This window comes from Manis javanica, chromosome X (assembly GCF_040802235.1).
Source record: "Manis javanica isolate MJ-LG chromosome X, MJ_LKY, whole genome shotgun sequence".
Classification (NCBI taxonomy): domain Eukaryota; kingdom Metazoa; phylum Chordata; class Mammalia; order Pholidota; family Manidae; genus Manis; species Manis javanica.
This window is the reverse complement of record NC_133174.1, coordinates 62928124-62941819: the sequence shown is the minus strand read 5'-3', so window position 1 is coordinate 62941819 and position 13696 is coordinate 62928124. Positions and strand designations below refer to the sequence as shown.

Sequence of the window (13696 nt, the reverse complement as noted above, 5' to 3'; positions counted from 1 at the left end):
CACCTCATACCAGTAAGGATTGCCACCATCCAAAAGACAAACAACAACAAATGTTGGTGAGGTTGTGGAGAAAGGGGTACCCTCCTACAGTGCTGGTGGGAATGTAAATTAGTTAACCATTGTGGAAAGCCATATGGAAGTTCCTCAGAAAGCTCAAAATAGAAATACCATTTGACCTGGAAATTCCACTCTAGGAATTTACCCTAAGAATGCAGCAGCCCATTTTGAAAAAACATATGCACCCCTATGTTTATCACAGCATTATTTACAATAGCCAAGAATTGGAAGCAACCTAAGTGTCCATCAGTAGATAAATGCATAAAGAAGATGTGGTACATATACACAATAGAATATTATTCAGACCTAAGCAGAAAACAAATCCTACCATTCACAACAACATGGATGGAGCTAGAGAGTATTATGCTCAGTGAAATATGCCAGGTGGAGAAAGACAATTATCAAATGATTTCACTCATCTATGGCATATAAGAACAAAGAGAAAACTGAAGGAGCAAAACAGCAGCAGACACACATAACCCAAGAATGGACTAACAGTTACCAAAGAGAAAGGGACTCGGGAGGATGGGTGGGAAGGGAGGGATAAGGGAGGGGGGAATAATGGGGGCATTATGATTAGCATGTATAATGAGGGGGGGCAAGAGGAAGGCTGTACAACACAGAGAAGACAAGTAGTGACTCTGTAGAATCTTACTACCCTGATGGACAGAGACTGTAATGGGGTATGTGGGTGGGAATTGGTGATGGGGGGAGTCTAGTAAACATAATGTTCCTCATGTAATTGTAGATTAATGATACCAAAAGAAAAACAAAGAAAAAAAAGAAGTACTAAAGGTATAGAAAATATGGACAAGTTAAAATTGTTTCTATCCTGATTACTTCAGGTTGATATTCTTCTAAGCAACCTTATATAACTCTTATTTTTTGTTAGTTTATCTATAATTACCTTTATCTGGAAAATCACATAATACAGAAAATATTACTATTTTTCTCTTTCAATATTTCTATGTTTTGTTTCTTTTTCTATCTTATAGCATTGACCATTACTTCCATCCAATACAATGTCAAATAGGAGTTGAGTAAGTGGGCATCCTTGACATATTCCCATTTTAAGAACACTACTAAGGTGTCACCATCAAGTGAAATGCTTGAAATAATTTTTTTAGGGTGGGAGAGATATCCTTTATCAGTTTAAAGATCCTTTCTATTCTTAGTTAATTAAGGGTTTTAAATTCTCGAGTGAGTGAATTTTATTGAACATCGTTTCTGACTTATTTTGGTATGTAAAATTTGTCTGTCACATGGACAATTAACAAACTTGATGTGAGGGACATATAAGTAAACTACTCCTGATACGTAATTGGTCAGGTGCCCGCCAGTCACCAGGGTTCAGCCCTCAGAGTTCCTCCAAGAGGAAGGGGCTTTGGGCTGGGGGTGAAGCAGAGTGGGCCACTGGCTGGAGAAAGACAGACAGAGCTGGGGAGCGTGTCCTAGCGAGAGTCCGTAGAGAGCGCTGGGGACTAAGTGGATGTTTCTGGCTTATTACTGTCTTGTTGACAGATCAGAAATGGCCTCTTTTATTAATGCCCATATCATCATCAATATAAATACTTATTCAGCATCTATGCTGAATACGTATATATACATTCAGCCATCTTTGAATTTCTGGAATAAAGCCTGCTTGGTCTTGATGTGTTTTCTACAGTGCTGGATTGAGTTCACTATTTAATTTTTCTTCTTTTTCATTTATGTTCATAAGTAATATTGACATATAATTTTCTTGTATAGTCCTTGTCCGTGTTTGTTATTAAGTTTATAATAGCATAATAAAATGTGTAGGACATCCAGATAATCATGACAGATTAATAAACTCTATTTGTCTCCTCTTCCTTCCAAGGTCCACCAAAGTAACATAAAGGAGTAAAACAGGAATAAACCTAAGAGGACAAAGAGATTGGATTAAAGAGATTAAACACAGGGGTCTTCACTAAATTATTATTTTTAAGATCCACAGCAAAGACAGTGAAATATTAAGATATGACTAAGCTGGTTGCGGGTACATGGGTGTCCATTACCTTTTCCTTCATTATTTTCAGTTATGATGAAATATTTCTTAATGTTAAAAATGCATATAAAAATAGGTTCAGAAAGTGATATGTATTTTAAAATTGCTTCTCAAATTTTAATGTGTATATGAATAACCTGCAGAATCACTAAAATGCAAATTCTGAATCACTAAGGCCTGGAATGGGGCCTCAGATTCTGCATTTCTTATAAGCTTCCAGGTGATGCCAAGCAGGATTTTAAGGGAAATAAAGCAAGACAGTGTGAAGGAGTGTGGCAGGAACAGGGGTGGCTTATGTAGATAAGGGGCTCTTGAAAAGCTTCTCTAAACTAGTGATATTGGAGTCATTAAAAAGTCTCCAGGAAGGAAGGATGTTCCAGATAGAGAGGAAAGCAAGTGCAAAGGCACTAAAGTGGAAATAAGTTCTGGAATTTTCTAGAAACAGAAAAAAACACTGTGTCATTCATGAAATAGTGTTTCTTCCACATTTCATATGTAATTAAGTGAAAAGAATGCTGTATATGGAGTCATAAAACCTAGGTTTGGTTTCATTTCATTAGCTCTGTGACTTCTTTCAAGTCACAACCTGTCTGTGGGTCAGAGAGGAAGGCGGTTCCCTGCCTGGGGCAAGTTCACTATAAATCCAGTAAGACCAAAGGAAATCAAGCGTGAGAGGTTGGTTAATAGTTTTTTATTTCTCATGGCTCTGTCTCTCTCCTGTCCCGCTACTCTCTCTCCCAGCGCTCTCTACGGACTCTCGCTAGGACACGCTCCCCAGCTCTGTCTGTCTTTCTCCAGCCAGTGGCCCACTCTGCTTCACCCCCAGCCCAAAGCCCCTTCCTCTTGGAGGAACTCTGAGGGCTGAACCCTGGTGACTGGCGGGCACCTGACCAATTACGTATCAGGAATGGATGGGAGGAGAGAATGGCTGTTTTCTCTCCATCCCTTGCCCTGGACCGGCAGTCCTGTGACAGATTGGCAGCTCTGCCACAGTAAACATCACACTGATGTACAAACAGGCACTTACATGCACATCACTATCAGGGCCAGGCAGAAAGTCTGGTTAAAAACTTCAATTTACCCAATACTGCCTCAGCTGGTTTCCCCATAAACATGGGAATACTAATAAATAATACTTATTCTCCAGGGTTGATGTGAGGAATAAATAAGGTATGAAAAAACACTTTGTAAACTGCAAAATACTACACACATATAATTATTGATTAAGTATTATCATGTGATCTGGTCTATAACAGTTACTTATAGTGGCTTTTATTGTGTGCTCCTTTGTCTCTCATTTTGGACACTTAACATGTCAAATTACTGCAGGCTAAGTTGGCTTACTATTGCAGTTCTTCAGCAGTGTAAAACTCTCACTATGCTTCATGTTCTATTTCTGGGTGCACTGGAAATCTTCTTTGGCCTATTTGGCTCATGTGTGACTGTGACCCACTGTAGCTCATCACAGAGTAACTACCTGGGTATGCCAATGTTATTAATATTTCTTAACCAGAGGAGTTCACCTACAATAAGCCCTACTTCAGTAAAAATATGTTGGCTCCATTCTAAGACCTCACAACTGTTGTTCCAAGATTGTAATGCCTGTAGGTAATTCTAGTGAAACTTCTCAGGAATCCTGAAAAATCATGTGTAGGGTCATGTGTTTCAGAATTCTAAGCTCTTGCCTGATTTAAAATCTTATGATTCTATATGGCCTCTCTTTAGAGGCCTTTCAATTAAATCTTATGATTGAGTATAGGCAACATCTCTAGTGCAAAGAACAGTGGAACTACAGTCAGAATATCATGGTTCTACTTCTGAATCTATCGCCATGTGGCCATAGTCTTCTTTATCTACTAGGAATGGAGAATACCCCCAAAAAGCTGTCATTAAGATCCAGAAAGATAATGTGTGTTTCTGAAAATAAAAAAATTTAAGATATTATATCTGAAAACATCTCACAAAATATATATTGCATACATTCCTACATTCTGAAAAAATTACAGCATTACTGGACAATGGCTTGTCTGGGTAGAAAGATTTGGTGGCAATATTGAGTCCTAATAGAAATCATTAGTATAGTCTAGGGTTTCTCTAGTGCAGAGTGTTGCTCTGTAACACAGCATAGATGCTGAATAAGTATTTATATTGATGATGATATGGGCATTAATAAAAGAGGCCATTTCTAATCTGTCAACAAGACAGTAATAAGCCAGAAACATCCACTTAGTCACTAACTCCTGTCAGTTCTCTCTCTATAGTATATCTGGAATTGATCTGCCACAGCTGCTGCCATGTTCAGGCCATTATTTTATGATGGGGTGAACTACTGTACTTTTTCATGACTGATTCCAATCTGAACTCCCTCCAGTCCAACCTTTCCACATAAGCCAGAGTGGTTTAATGTACATACAAATCTGATCATTTTACTCTCTTAATTAAAACCCTTTACTGGCTATAGAATCAGGCATTAACTTCTTAGAATGAAATACAAAGCCCTTCTCCATCAGGCCTCATATGTTCACACAGGCTCATCTACTGTTCTGCCATGTACTCCCTAGACTCCTGAACCTGAAAATGCTTTCTTATCCTTTCATGCTTTTACACATGCCATTTCCTTTACATGGAATTCCCTTCAACCTCTTTAACTGGACACTTTATTCTTCTTTAAATAATTCTGCATAAGCATCCTCTTATCTGGAAACCCAGGGCATAATATGAATATTGAAACAAAGCTAAGAGCATGGGCCATGCATATCCTTTGTTTTCATACTATTAATCCACTGTGCCTGTACATTAAAGAATTCGAAATAACTTGCCTGTCTTGTGTGAAAGGTTTGAGGACATAGCAATGAACATAAAATTACAACTGCATCACGGTCTCCAGGGTTTCAGGTAACATTTACACTTGGAAATACGGTTTCCCAGATAACTGTAAACATATTTCAACATCATTTTGTTTGTTGATAGTAGCGACAAAAGAATATTAAACCTTTCCTTAAACATGGGCTTCCGTACGTATATTTTTCACTTTACCATCCTTCGGTCAGTCTAGATGTTTTTCAATAATTAGGGACGCTGCAGAAACCAGAGGGAAGAGCTAGAAAGAGGTAAGTTACCATAGTAAAGCAGTGTGTGTGTGTATGTAAAACTATCCCGAGAGCAACAGACCAAAGGAAAACTGCCCCAAAGTCCGTGAAAGAGATCAGTCAAGTAAACATGCTTACAAAACACCGAGGCAGTGAAATCTCACGAATGTTGCCTCCTCCTCCTCAGAGACATTACTATCTATAGTTTAATCTACCCTACGCATTAGTGCACAGTTGTGAAGGTAAGAATATGCAGAGGGAAAATGGACAGAGTGAAGCGTGGCACTGAGTTGGAGGCGTAAAGAGAAGAGTGGAATTGCGGACAAGAGGATGTCAGATTTAGCAACAGCAGTGTTTGGGACACACACTAAAAAAACGATTCGTTGTTTACCTGAAAAGAGAGAACGACAGTGTTACTCAGATACTTCCTGTTGCGAGAGAAAAACACGGGCTCTAAAAGAGAGCGGTTGCGCTAAAGCCCCTGAACCTTGCGAGGGAAGCCGTTTCCGGTCTGGGGCCCTGGTAATGCCAGGGGGAGAGAAGAGGGGACCGAGGGAGCCGAGTTCCGTCCGCCAGCGTCCCACAATCCTCTGCTCTCGGTTCCTCTTGCCTTGTTCAAGATGGCGCGGCTCGCGATACGTTCCTGGCGCTGGGCAGCCGCGGCGGCTGCTTTCGAAAAGCGGCAGCACGCCGCGCTTCTGATACGGCCTCTAGTCTCTGTCCGCGGCCCAGGTCCGCAGTGGAGGTCACGTTTGCTCGGCGCCTCCGGAACCGCTCGAATCTCCCAGGTGAGATGCCATACACAGGGAAAAATAGGGTGAAGGACAAGGGGACCTATCGGGAAAATGTTGCCCTCGTGTCCTCTGGTCACAGGACATCAAGAAAGGTTGTCAAGGATAACTCGCAGCAGCAGTAAGTGAAGGAAATTAGAGCCAGTCATTTGGGAAGAGGTGACGAAAACCTTCGGAGTACAGCAAATGGGAACAGGACGGAAGGTTACGGCAGAGGGCACCTGGAGCGCCTCTGTCTCTCACAGGATTTACAGTTTTTTCTCCGAGTTTAAGAGAATCGCACTGTTCCCAGACTGCTTCTGTTTCTAAATGTAAGGAAAACTGGGCCCCTTTCCAAAGTTAGTAAGGGAATTTGGGACCAATTTGTGCATGGTTCCGATTTTCTCAGACAGAAGTAGCCGTTTGGAGGGCACTGTAAAGATGACAGCAAGCTGCCTATAAACTAGCGGCAAATTGAATTGGCACCAGTTAACTCCCTTGCTGACAGACAGGGCTCCTTGATAGGCCAAAACCATAATTATCTTTCTCGACAAAACGGACTGCCCGAAATTCATATGTAAACACGATTGTCCTTTGATCTGAAAATAGTGTTCTAATGTATAGAGAGGTCACTTTGAAATTCATAAGGCTGTTTTTAACTAATGAATGTAGCTTTTGTTAAGTGCCTCTTAATATTTGCATCCGTTATTACCTCTCACTCTAGAACAGCATTTATTATTATTTGCAATTGCTGTACTTTGGTGTATCTTTTTATTTTCTGTATGTTTGCAAAAAGCTTTAACTGCCACCACTTATTCATCTCTATCACTAAAGTACTGTCAGCTTTGAGAAACCACCTCTTAAATTTTGATTCTTTGTAAATAAATGTTTAATGTCTGCTATATAAATAGCACTGTGCTATAAAATGGGGTACCAAGAGAAATAAACAGTAATGCCTTTAAGATTGGTCAACTTAGTTAAGGAGATTGGATCTGTGCATTACAAGAATAACTAAAAAACTGTAGTAGATTAAATATCAGATGAGTAGTATGAACAGTAAGGGCTGCAGTCTTATAGGGGAATTAGTGATAATTAAGGACCAGATTATAGAAAGCATCTCATGTTGGTGATAGAACAGGGGAGAACATTCTAAGCGGGGAGAATAGGGAATGGCACTAAGCATGTGGAATGCTGGAGGAATTATATCTGTTGGTTCATTCAGTAATTACTGAATATCTTTACAGTAGTGAACAGGACAAAATATAGGCCTTGTTCTTAGAGAGTTAAAATCTAGTAGGGGAAATAGGCAAAGGAAACAGGCAATTTTAATACAGTAGTACAATAATGGTAAAGGTACAAAGTACTAGGTCTAATCTTGAAGGGGGTGAAAATTGCCTCAAGTAACTGTTGTCTAAGCCAAGACCTTAAAAGCTAGGAAAAACAAGCTAAAGAGGAAATGGCATGTGCAAACACCCACAGGTAAGAGAAGACATGGGCCCTTTGTAGAACTGCATGTTGTTTAGATTAGTGAGGAGTTCAAGATAGTAAGTGGTCAATGAGGCTAGAAAACCAAATCCAAATAGTTTTAAAGTTTTTAAAGCGCTTTATAGTTGAAAGTTTGTAACACATGATCTCTTGGGAACCATTCTTGTTTTCCTCATCCTCTAATGATCTAGATGAAGTTACTATAATATTTGTAGGACTTTGTCAGGCTGGAGGAATGAGGGGGAAGCAGTCAGAAGTTTCAGATGTGATGGCAATGAAATGTAAGCCTTCTCTCTTTTCATGAGCACTATCCCCAAAACTTCGTTTCTCCACTATCTCTTCTATATTCTACCGTTTCCTTTGGTTACCACTTCTGAAGTGTGAAAAACAAGGAACATGTTACCTTTGTTTTCTGCTTACTAAAGGCATGAAATTCTTGCCATCATTTAAAAAAAATGAATTTAACAGGAGATGAAGGAATTATTACAGGGCTTTGAAAGTAGAACCTTATATAACCTGAGGCACCTTCAAATTAATTAGTGATTTGTGATTAAGATTACAAAATAAATACTGAATGCATTCTTTTAGGACAATCACTAGTACTTAGCATAATATTTTAGAGCTGAAAGGAACATTATAAGCTTCAGTGTTACGAACTATGACTGGGTTGGGTCAGCATTTTTTTTAGATGAAATTCATTTGAATAAGAAAGAAAATATTAGGGCTTTATACATATTAAGGGAAATATTTTGTACTTTTGTTTTATGTACATGTATACATTCTCACATGTGTGTGATTACTGGAATGCATTATAAAATGCATTTTTCACACAGGATTATACCTGAGAGCTATGCTGTGCAATATGGTAGTAGCTAGCTTCATGTGGCTGTTTAAATTAAAATTGAATTTAAAAATTCCTTAGTTGCATTAGCCACATTTCAAGGGCTCAGTAGTCATGTATATATACATGAAACATTTCTATCATTGCAGAATGTTCTGTTGAACAGTGCTGCTTTAGAGAATATCATATCTAGCTCTCCTAACTTTGCAGATGAGGAAACTAAGTCCTAGTATAGATAAATGACAGCCTTTAAGGTCATTCATTGATTTATTGCCTTCTGTGTGTTAGGTATTTATATAAAGGTACTCTGGCAGACACTAAGCACATAAATGTTTGTTGAATTTCAAAGAAACTATCTAATAATTACTAGGACTCTTTTTTTTTTGAGAGGGCATCTCTCATATTTATTGATCAAGTGGTTGTTAACAACAATAAAATTCTGTATAGGGGACTCAATGCACAATCATTAATCAACCCCAAGCCTAATTCTCAGCAGTCTCCAATCTTCTGAAGCATAACGAACAAGTTCTTACACAGTGAATAAGTTCTTACGTGGTGAAAAGTGCAAGGGCAGTCATATCACAGAAACTTTTGGTTTTGATCACGCATTATGAACTATAAACAATCAGGTTAAATATGAATATTCGTTTGATTTTTATACTTGATTTATCTGTGAATCCCACATTTCTCCCTTATTATTATTATTATTATTATTATTTTTTTAAATAAAATGCTGAAGTGGTAGGTAGATGCAAGATAAAGGTAGAAAACATAGTTTAGTGTTGTAAGAGAGCAAATGTAGATGATCAGGTGTGTGCCTGTAGACTAAGTGTTAATCCAAGCTAGACAAGTGCAATAAAACATCCACGGATGCAGAAGATTTCTCTCAAAACAGGGGGGGGTGAGGTTCTAAGCCTCACCTCTGTTGATCCCCAATTTCTCACCTGATGGCCCCCCTGTGACTGTGCCTGTCTTAAGTTGTTCCTCCCTTGAGGAATCTTACCCACCTCTGGCTAACCAGCTGTCTTCCGGGCTATACAGGGAAATGTAAAGTTGGTAAGTGAGAGAGAAGCAATATTCTTTGAAAAGGTTAGCTTTTTACTTCTTTGCAGATTTATGCCCTGTGGCTTCTATGCCCAGCATTTGTCTTGAGGTATCTTTACCACTTGGAAGAATTATGATATTCGGTAATTTTAGATATGAGGCACAAATTCTACTAAAGGGCTGTATTTAGGAAGGAAGAAGAAAAGCTGAAGAAGTAGCAGACGGAAGAAAACATGGGAAGATTGATTATTTCTTTGACATAACTTCTTGTAGAGTAACATAAGCATGTATAGGTTTTAACAAACTACTAATTAAATTCTGTACACACATTAACAGAATAGGAACACAGCTACATAACAAAAGCAGACCTACAATTACCAGCCATATCCAGTGAAACCAAGAAAACCAGTTAGGTACCCTAGGCATTTGTGAAAACTTAACAATACTATGATGGATATTGTCTAACTGAATTTGAATAGTTTGAGAAAAATCAGAGAAATTAAAACAACACTTTCCTGGGAACTGTTCACATCCCATATGTTCTTTTAACAGTAGATAGTCTATAGTCGCACGATTTTGGAGCCCTGCAACTTGCACTTCTCCTAATTCTTGGTTGAGTTCCAACAATATAGATCCAGTCAAATTTGTTGTTAAACTGTATGCACAGGCCAGCTTAGATATCTCCTTCTTCATTCCAATGGCAAATCCAGGAACTGGCGGGCTGAATGCAGCTACAACTGCAACAGCGCCAGGATCTTTGTTGAAGTTTTTTGATGCTGATCTTCTGGAGTGACTCTTCCAGAGGATGTTGATGTTGGAAGTTCTTCTTCATATCATAGCTTAATTCGTTTTCTGGGTAGCCAAATTAGGCTTTGATCCTCTGTATAACACAAACAAACCCTTTGCCCACACTTTGATATGACCTTTATGCCATTGTGAAGAACCTATTGGAGATCACCACACAGGAACTGCTTTTTTTTTTTAAGAGAAAGAAATATCAGAAAAATGTACTTCCATAGCAGATCATATGACACCCTTTAAAAGATCAAAATTAAGGATGTGTAAAGCTTGCATTAATCGTTGATTTGCAGTTAATTTTAGCCTATCAGGGAGTAATTCCCCCTTTTTTTGTTATCATTAATCTACAATTACATGAAGAACATTATGTTTACTAGGCTCTCCCCTACCCCAAGTCCCCCCCACACACCCCATTACAGTCACTGTCCATCAGCATAGCAAAATGTTGTAGAATCACTACTTGTCTTCTCTGTGTTGCACAGCCTTCCCCTTTCCCCCACCCCCCTTATACATGCCAATCATAATACCCCCTTTCTTCTTCCCCGCCCTGATCCCTCCCTACCCTCCCATTCTCCCCAGTCTCTTTCCCTTTGGTATCTGTTAGTCCATTCTTGGGTTCTGTGATTCTGCTACTGTTTTGTTCCTTCAGTTTTTCCTTTGTTCTTATACTCCACAGATGAGTGAAATCATTTGGTATTTGTCTTTCTCCGCTTGGCTTATTTGACTGAGAATAATACCCTCTAGCTCCATCCATGTTGTTGCAAAGGAAGTGAAAGGCCTTCCTTTGAAGTGAAGGCCTAACCAAGGAAGTGAAAGGCCTTCCTTTCACTTCCTTTGTTTTCTTCTTATGGCTGAATAATATTCCATTGTGTATATGTACCTCATCTTCTTTATCCAGTCATCTACTGATGAACACTTAGGTTGCTTTCATTTCTTGGCTATTGTAAATAGCGCTGCGATAAACAGAGGGGTGCATCTGTCTTTTTCAAACTGGAGCGCTGCATTCTTAGGGTGAATTCCTAGAAGTGGAATTCCTGGGTCAAATGGTATTTCTATTTTGAGCATTTTGAGGAACCTCCATACTGCTTTCCACAATGGTTGAACTAATTTACATACCCACCAGCAGTGTAGGAGGGTTCCCCTTTCTCCAGAACCTCACCAACATTTGTTGTTGTTTGTCCTTTGGATGGTAGCCATCCTTACTGGTGTGAGGTGATATCTCATTGAGGTTTTAATTTGCATTTCTCTGATAACTAGTGATGTGGAACATCTTTTCATGTGTCTGTTGGCCATCTGAATTTCTTTTTTGGAGAACTGTCTGTTCAGTTCCTCTGCCCATATTTTAATTGGATTATTTGTTTTTTGTTTGTTGAGGTGTGTGAGCTCTTTATATATTTTGGATGTCAAGCCTTTATCGGATCTGTCATGTATGAATATATTCTCCCATACTGTAGGGTACCTTTTTGTTCTATTGATGGTGTCCTTTTCTGTACAGAAGCTTTTCAGCTTGATATAGTCCCACTTGTTCATTTTTGCTTTTGTTTTCCTTGCCTGGGGAGATATGTTCATGAAAAAGTTGCTAATGTTTATGTCCAAGAGATTTTTTCCTCTGTTTTTTTCTAAGAGTTTTATGGTTTCATGACTTACATTCAGGTCTTTGATCCATTTCAAATTTACTTTTGTGTATAGGGTTAGACATTGGTACAGTTTCATTCTCTTACATGTGGCTGTCCAGTTTTGCCAGCACCATCTGTTGAAGAGACTGTCATTTCCCCATTGTATGTCCATGGCTCCTTTATCAAATATTAATTGACCATATATGTCTGGGTTAATGTCTGGAGTCTCTATTCTGTTCCACTGGTCTCTGGCTCTGTTCTTGTGCCAGTAGGAAATTGTCTTGATTACTATGGCTTTGTAGTAGAGCCTGAAGTTGGGGAGTGAGATCCCCCCCAATTTATTCTTCTTTCTCACAATTACTTTGGCTATTCAGGGTCTTTTGTTGTTCCATATGAATTTTTGAACTATTTGTTCCAGTTCGTTGAAGAATGTTGCTGGTAATTTGATAGGGATTGCATCAAATCTGTATATTGCTTTAGGCAAGATGGCCACTTGGCGATATTAATTCTTCCTAGCCAAGAGCATGGATGAGTTTCCATTTGTTAGTGTCCTCTTTAATTTCTCTTAAGGGTGTCTTATAGTTTTCAGGGTACAGGCCTTTCACTTCCTTGGTTAGGTTTATTCCTAGGTATTTTATTCTTTTTCATGCAATTGTGAATGGAATTGTTTTCCAGATTTCTCTTTATATTGCTTCATTGTTAGTGTATAGTAAAGCCACATATTTCTATGTGTTAATTTTGTATCCAGCAACTCTTCTGTATTCCGATAGTAGTTCTTGTAGTTTTGGAGTGGAGTCTTTAGGGTTTTTTATGTACAATATCATGTCATCTTCAAATAGTGACAGTTTAACTTCTTCTTTACCAATCTGGATTCCTTGTATTTCTTTGTTTTGTCTGATTGCCGTGGCTAGGACCTCCAGTACTATGTTAAAGGACAGTGGGGAGAGAGGGCATCCCTGTCTTGTTCCCGATCTCAGAGGAAAAGCTTTCAGCTTCTCGCTGTTCAGTATGATGTTAGCTATGGGTTTGTCATATAAGGCCTTTATTATGTTGAAGTACTTGCTCCCTATACCCATTTTGCTGAGAGTTTTTATCATGAATGGATGTTGAATTTTGTCAAATGCTTCTTCAGCATCTATGGAGATGATCATGTAGTTTTTGTCCTTTTTGTTTATGAGGTGGATGATGTTGATTGATTTTCAAATGTTGTACCATCCTTGCATCCCTGGGATGAATCCCACTTGGTCATGGTGTATGATCCTTTCGATATATTTTTGAATTCGGTTTGCTAATATTTTTTTGAGTATTTTTGCATCTACATTCATCAGGGATATTGATCTGTAATTTTCTTTTTTGGTGGGGTCTTTGCCTGGTTTTGGTATTATGGTGATGTTGCCTTCATAGAATGAGTTTGGGAGTATTCCCTCCTCTTGTATTTTTTGGAAAACTTTAAGGAGAATGGGTATTATGTTTTCTCTGTATGTCTGATAAAATTCCGAGGTAAATCCATCTGGCCTGGGGGTGTTGTTCTTGGGTAGTTTTTTGATTACGACTTCAATTTCTTTGATCGTAATTGCTTTGTTTAACTTTTGTGTTTCTTCCTTGGTCAGTCATGGAAGGTTGTATTTTTCTTGGAAGTTGTCCATTTCTCCTAGGTTTTCCAGCTTGTTAGCATATGTAGGTTTTCATAGTATTCTCTAATAATTCTTTGTATTTCTGTGGGGTCCATCGTGATTTTTCCTTTCTCGTTTCTGATTCTGTTGATGTGCATTGACTCTCTGTTTCTCTTAATAGGTCTGGCTAGAGGCTTATCTATTTTGTTTATTTTCTCGAAGAACTTGATCTTGGTTTCATTGATTTTTTCAATTGTTTTATTCTTCTCAATTTTATTCATTTCTTCTCTGATCTTTATTATGTCCCTCCTTCTGCTGACTTTAGGCCTCATTTGTTCTTCTTTTTCCAGTTTCGAT

The 13696-nt window shown here is 38.6% G+C and overlaps 1 protein-coding gene across 7 annotated transcripts in view; it reads left to right on the top strand.

Moving 5' to 3' along the window:
• Positions 1-5714: 5714 nt before the first annotated feature.
• Positions 5715-13696, top strand: part of ABCB7 (ATP binding cassette subfamily B member 7) — a 215017-nt gene continuing 207035 nt past the window's right edge. For 3 of the 7 annotated variants that reach the window (XM_073228203.1, XM_073228204.1, XM_036995634.2), the window contains exon 1: positions 5718-5960. In XM_073228203.1, coding sequence (XP_073084304.1) covers positions 5793-5960 — 168 coding nt within the window. In that variant the 5' untranslated portion in view covers positions 5718-5792. Of the gene's footprint in view, positions 5961-13696 lie in introns of all 7 variants that reach the window. The other 4 variants (XM_073228206.1, XM_073228205.1, XM_036995635.2 and 1 more) reach the window with 3 other exon arrangements.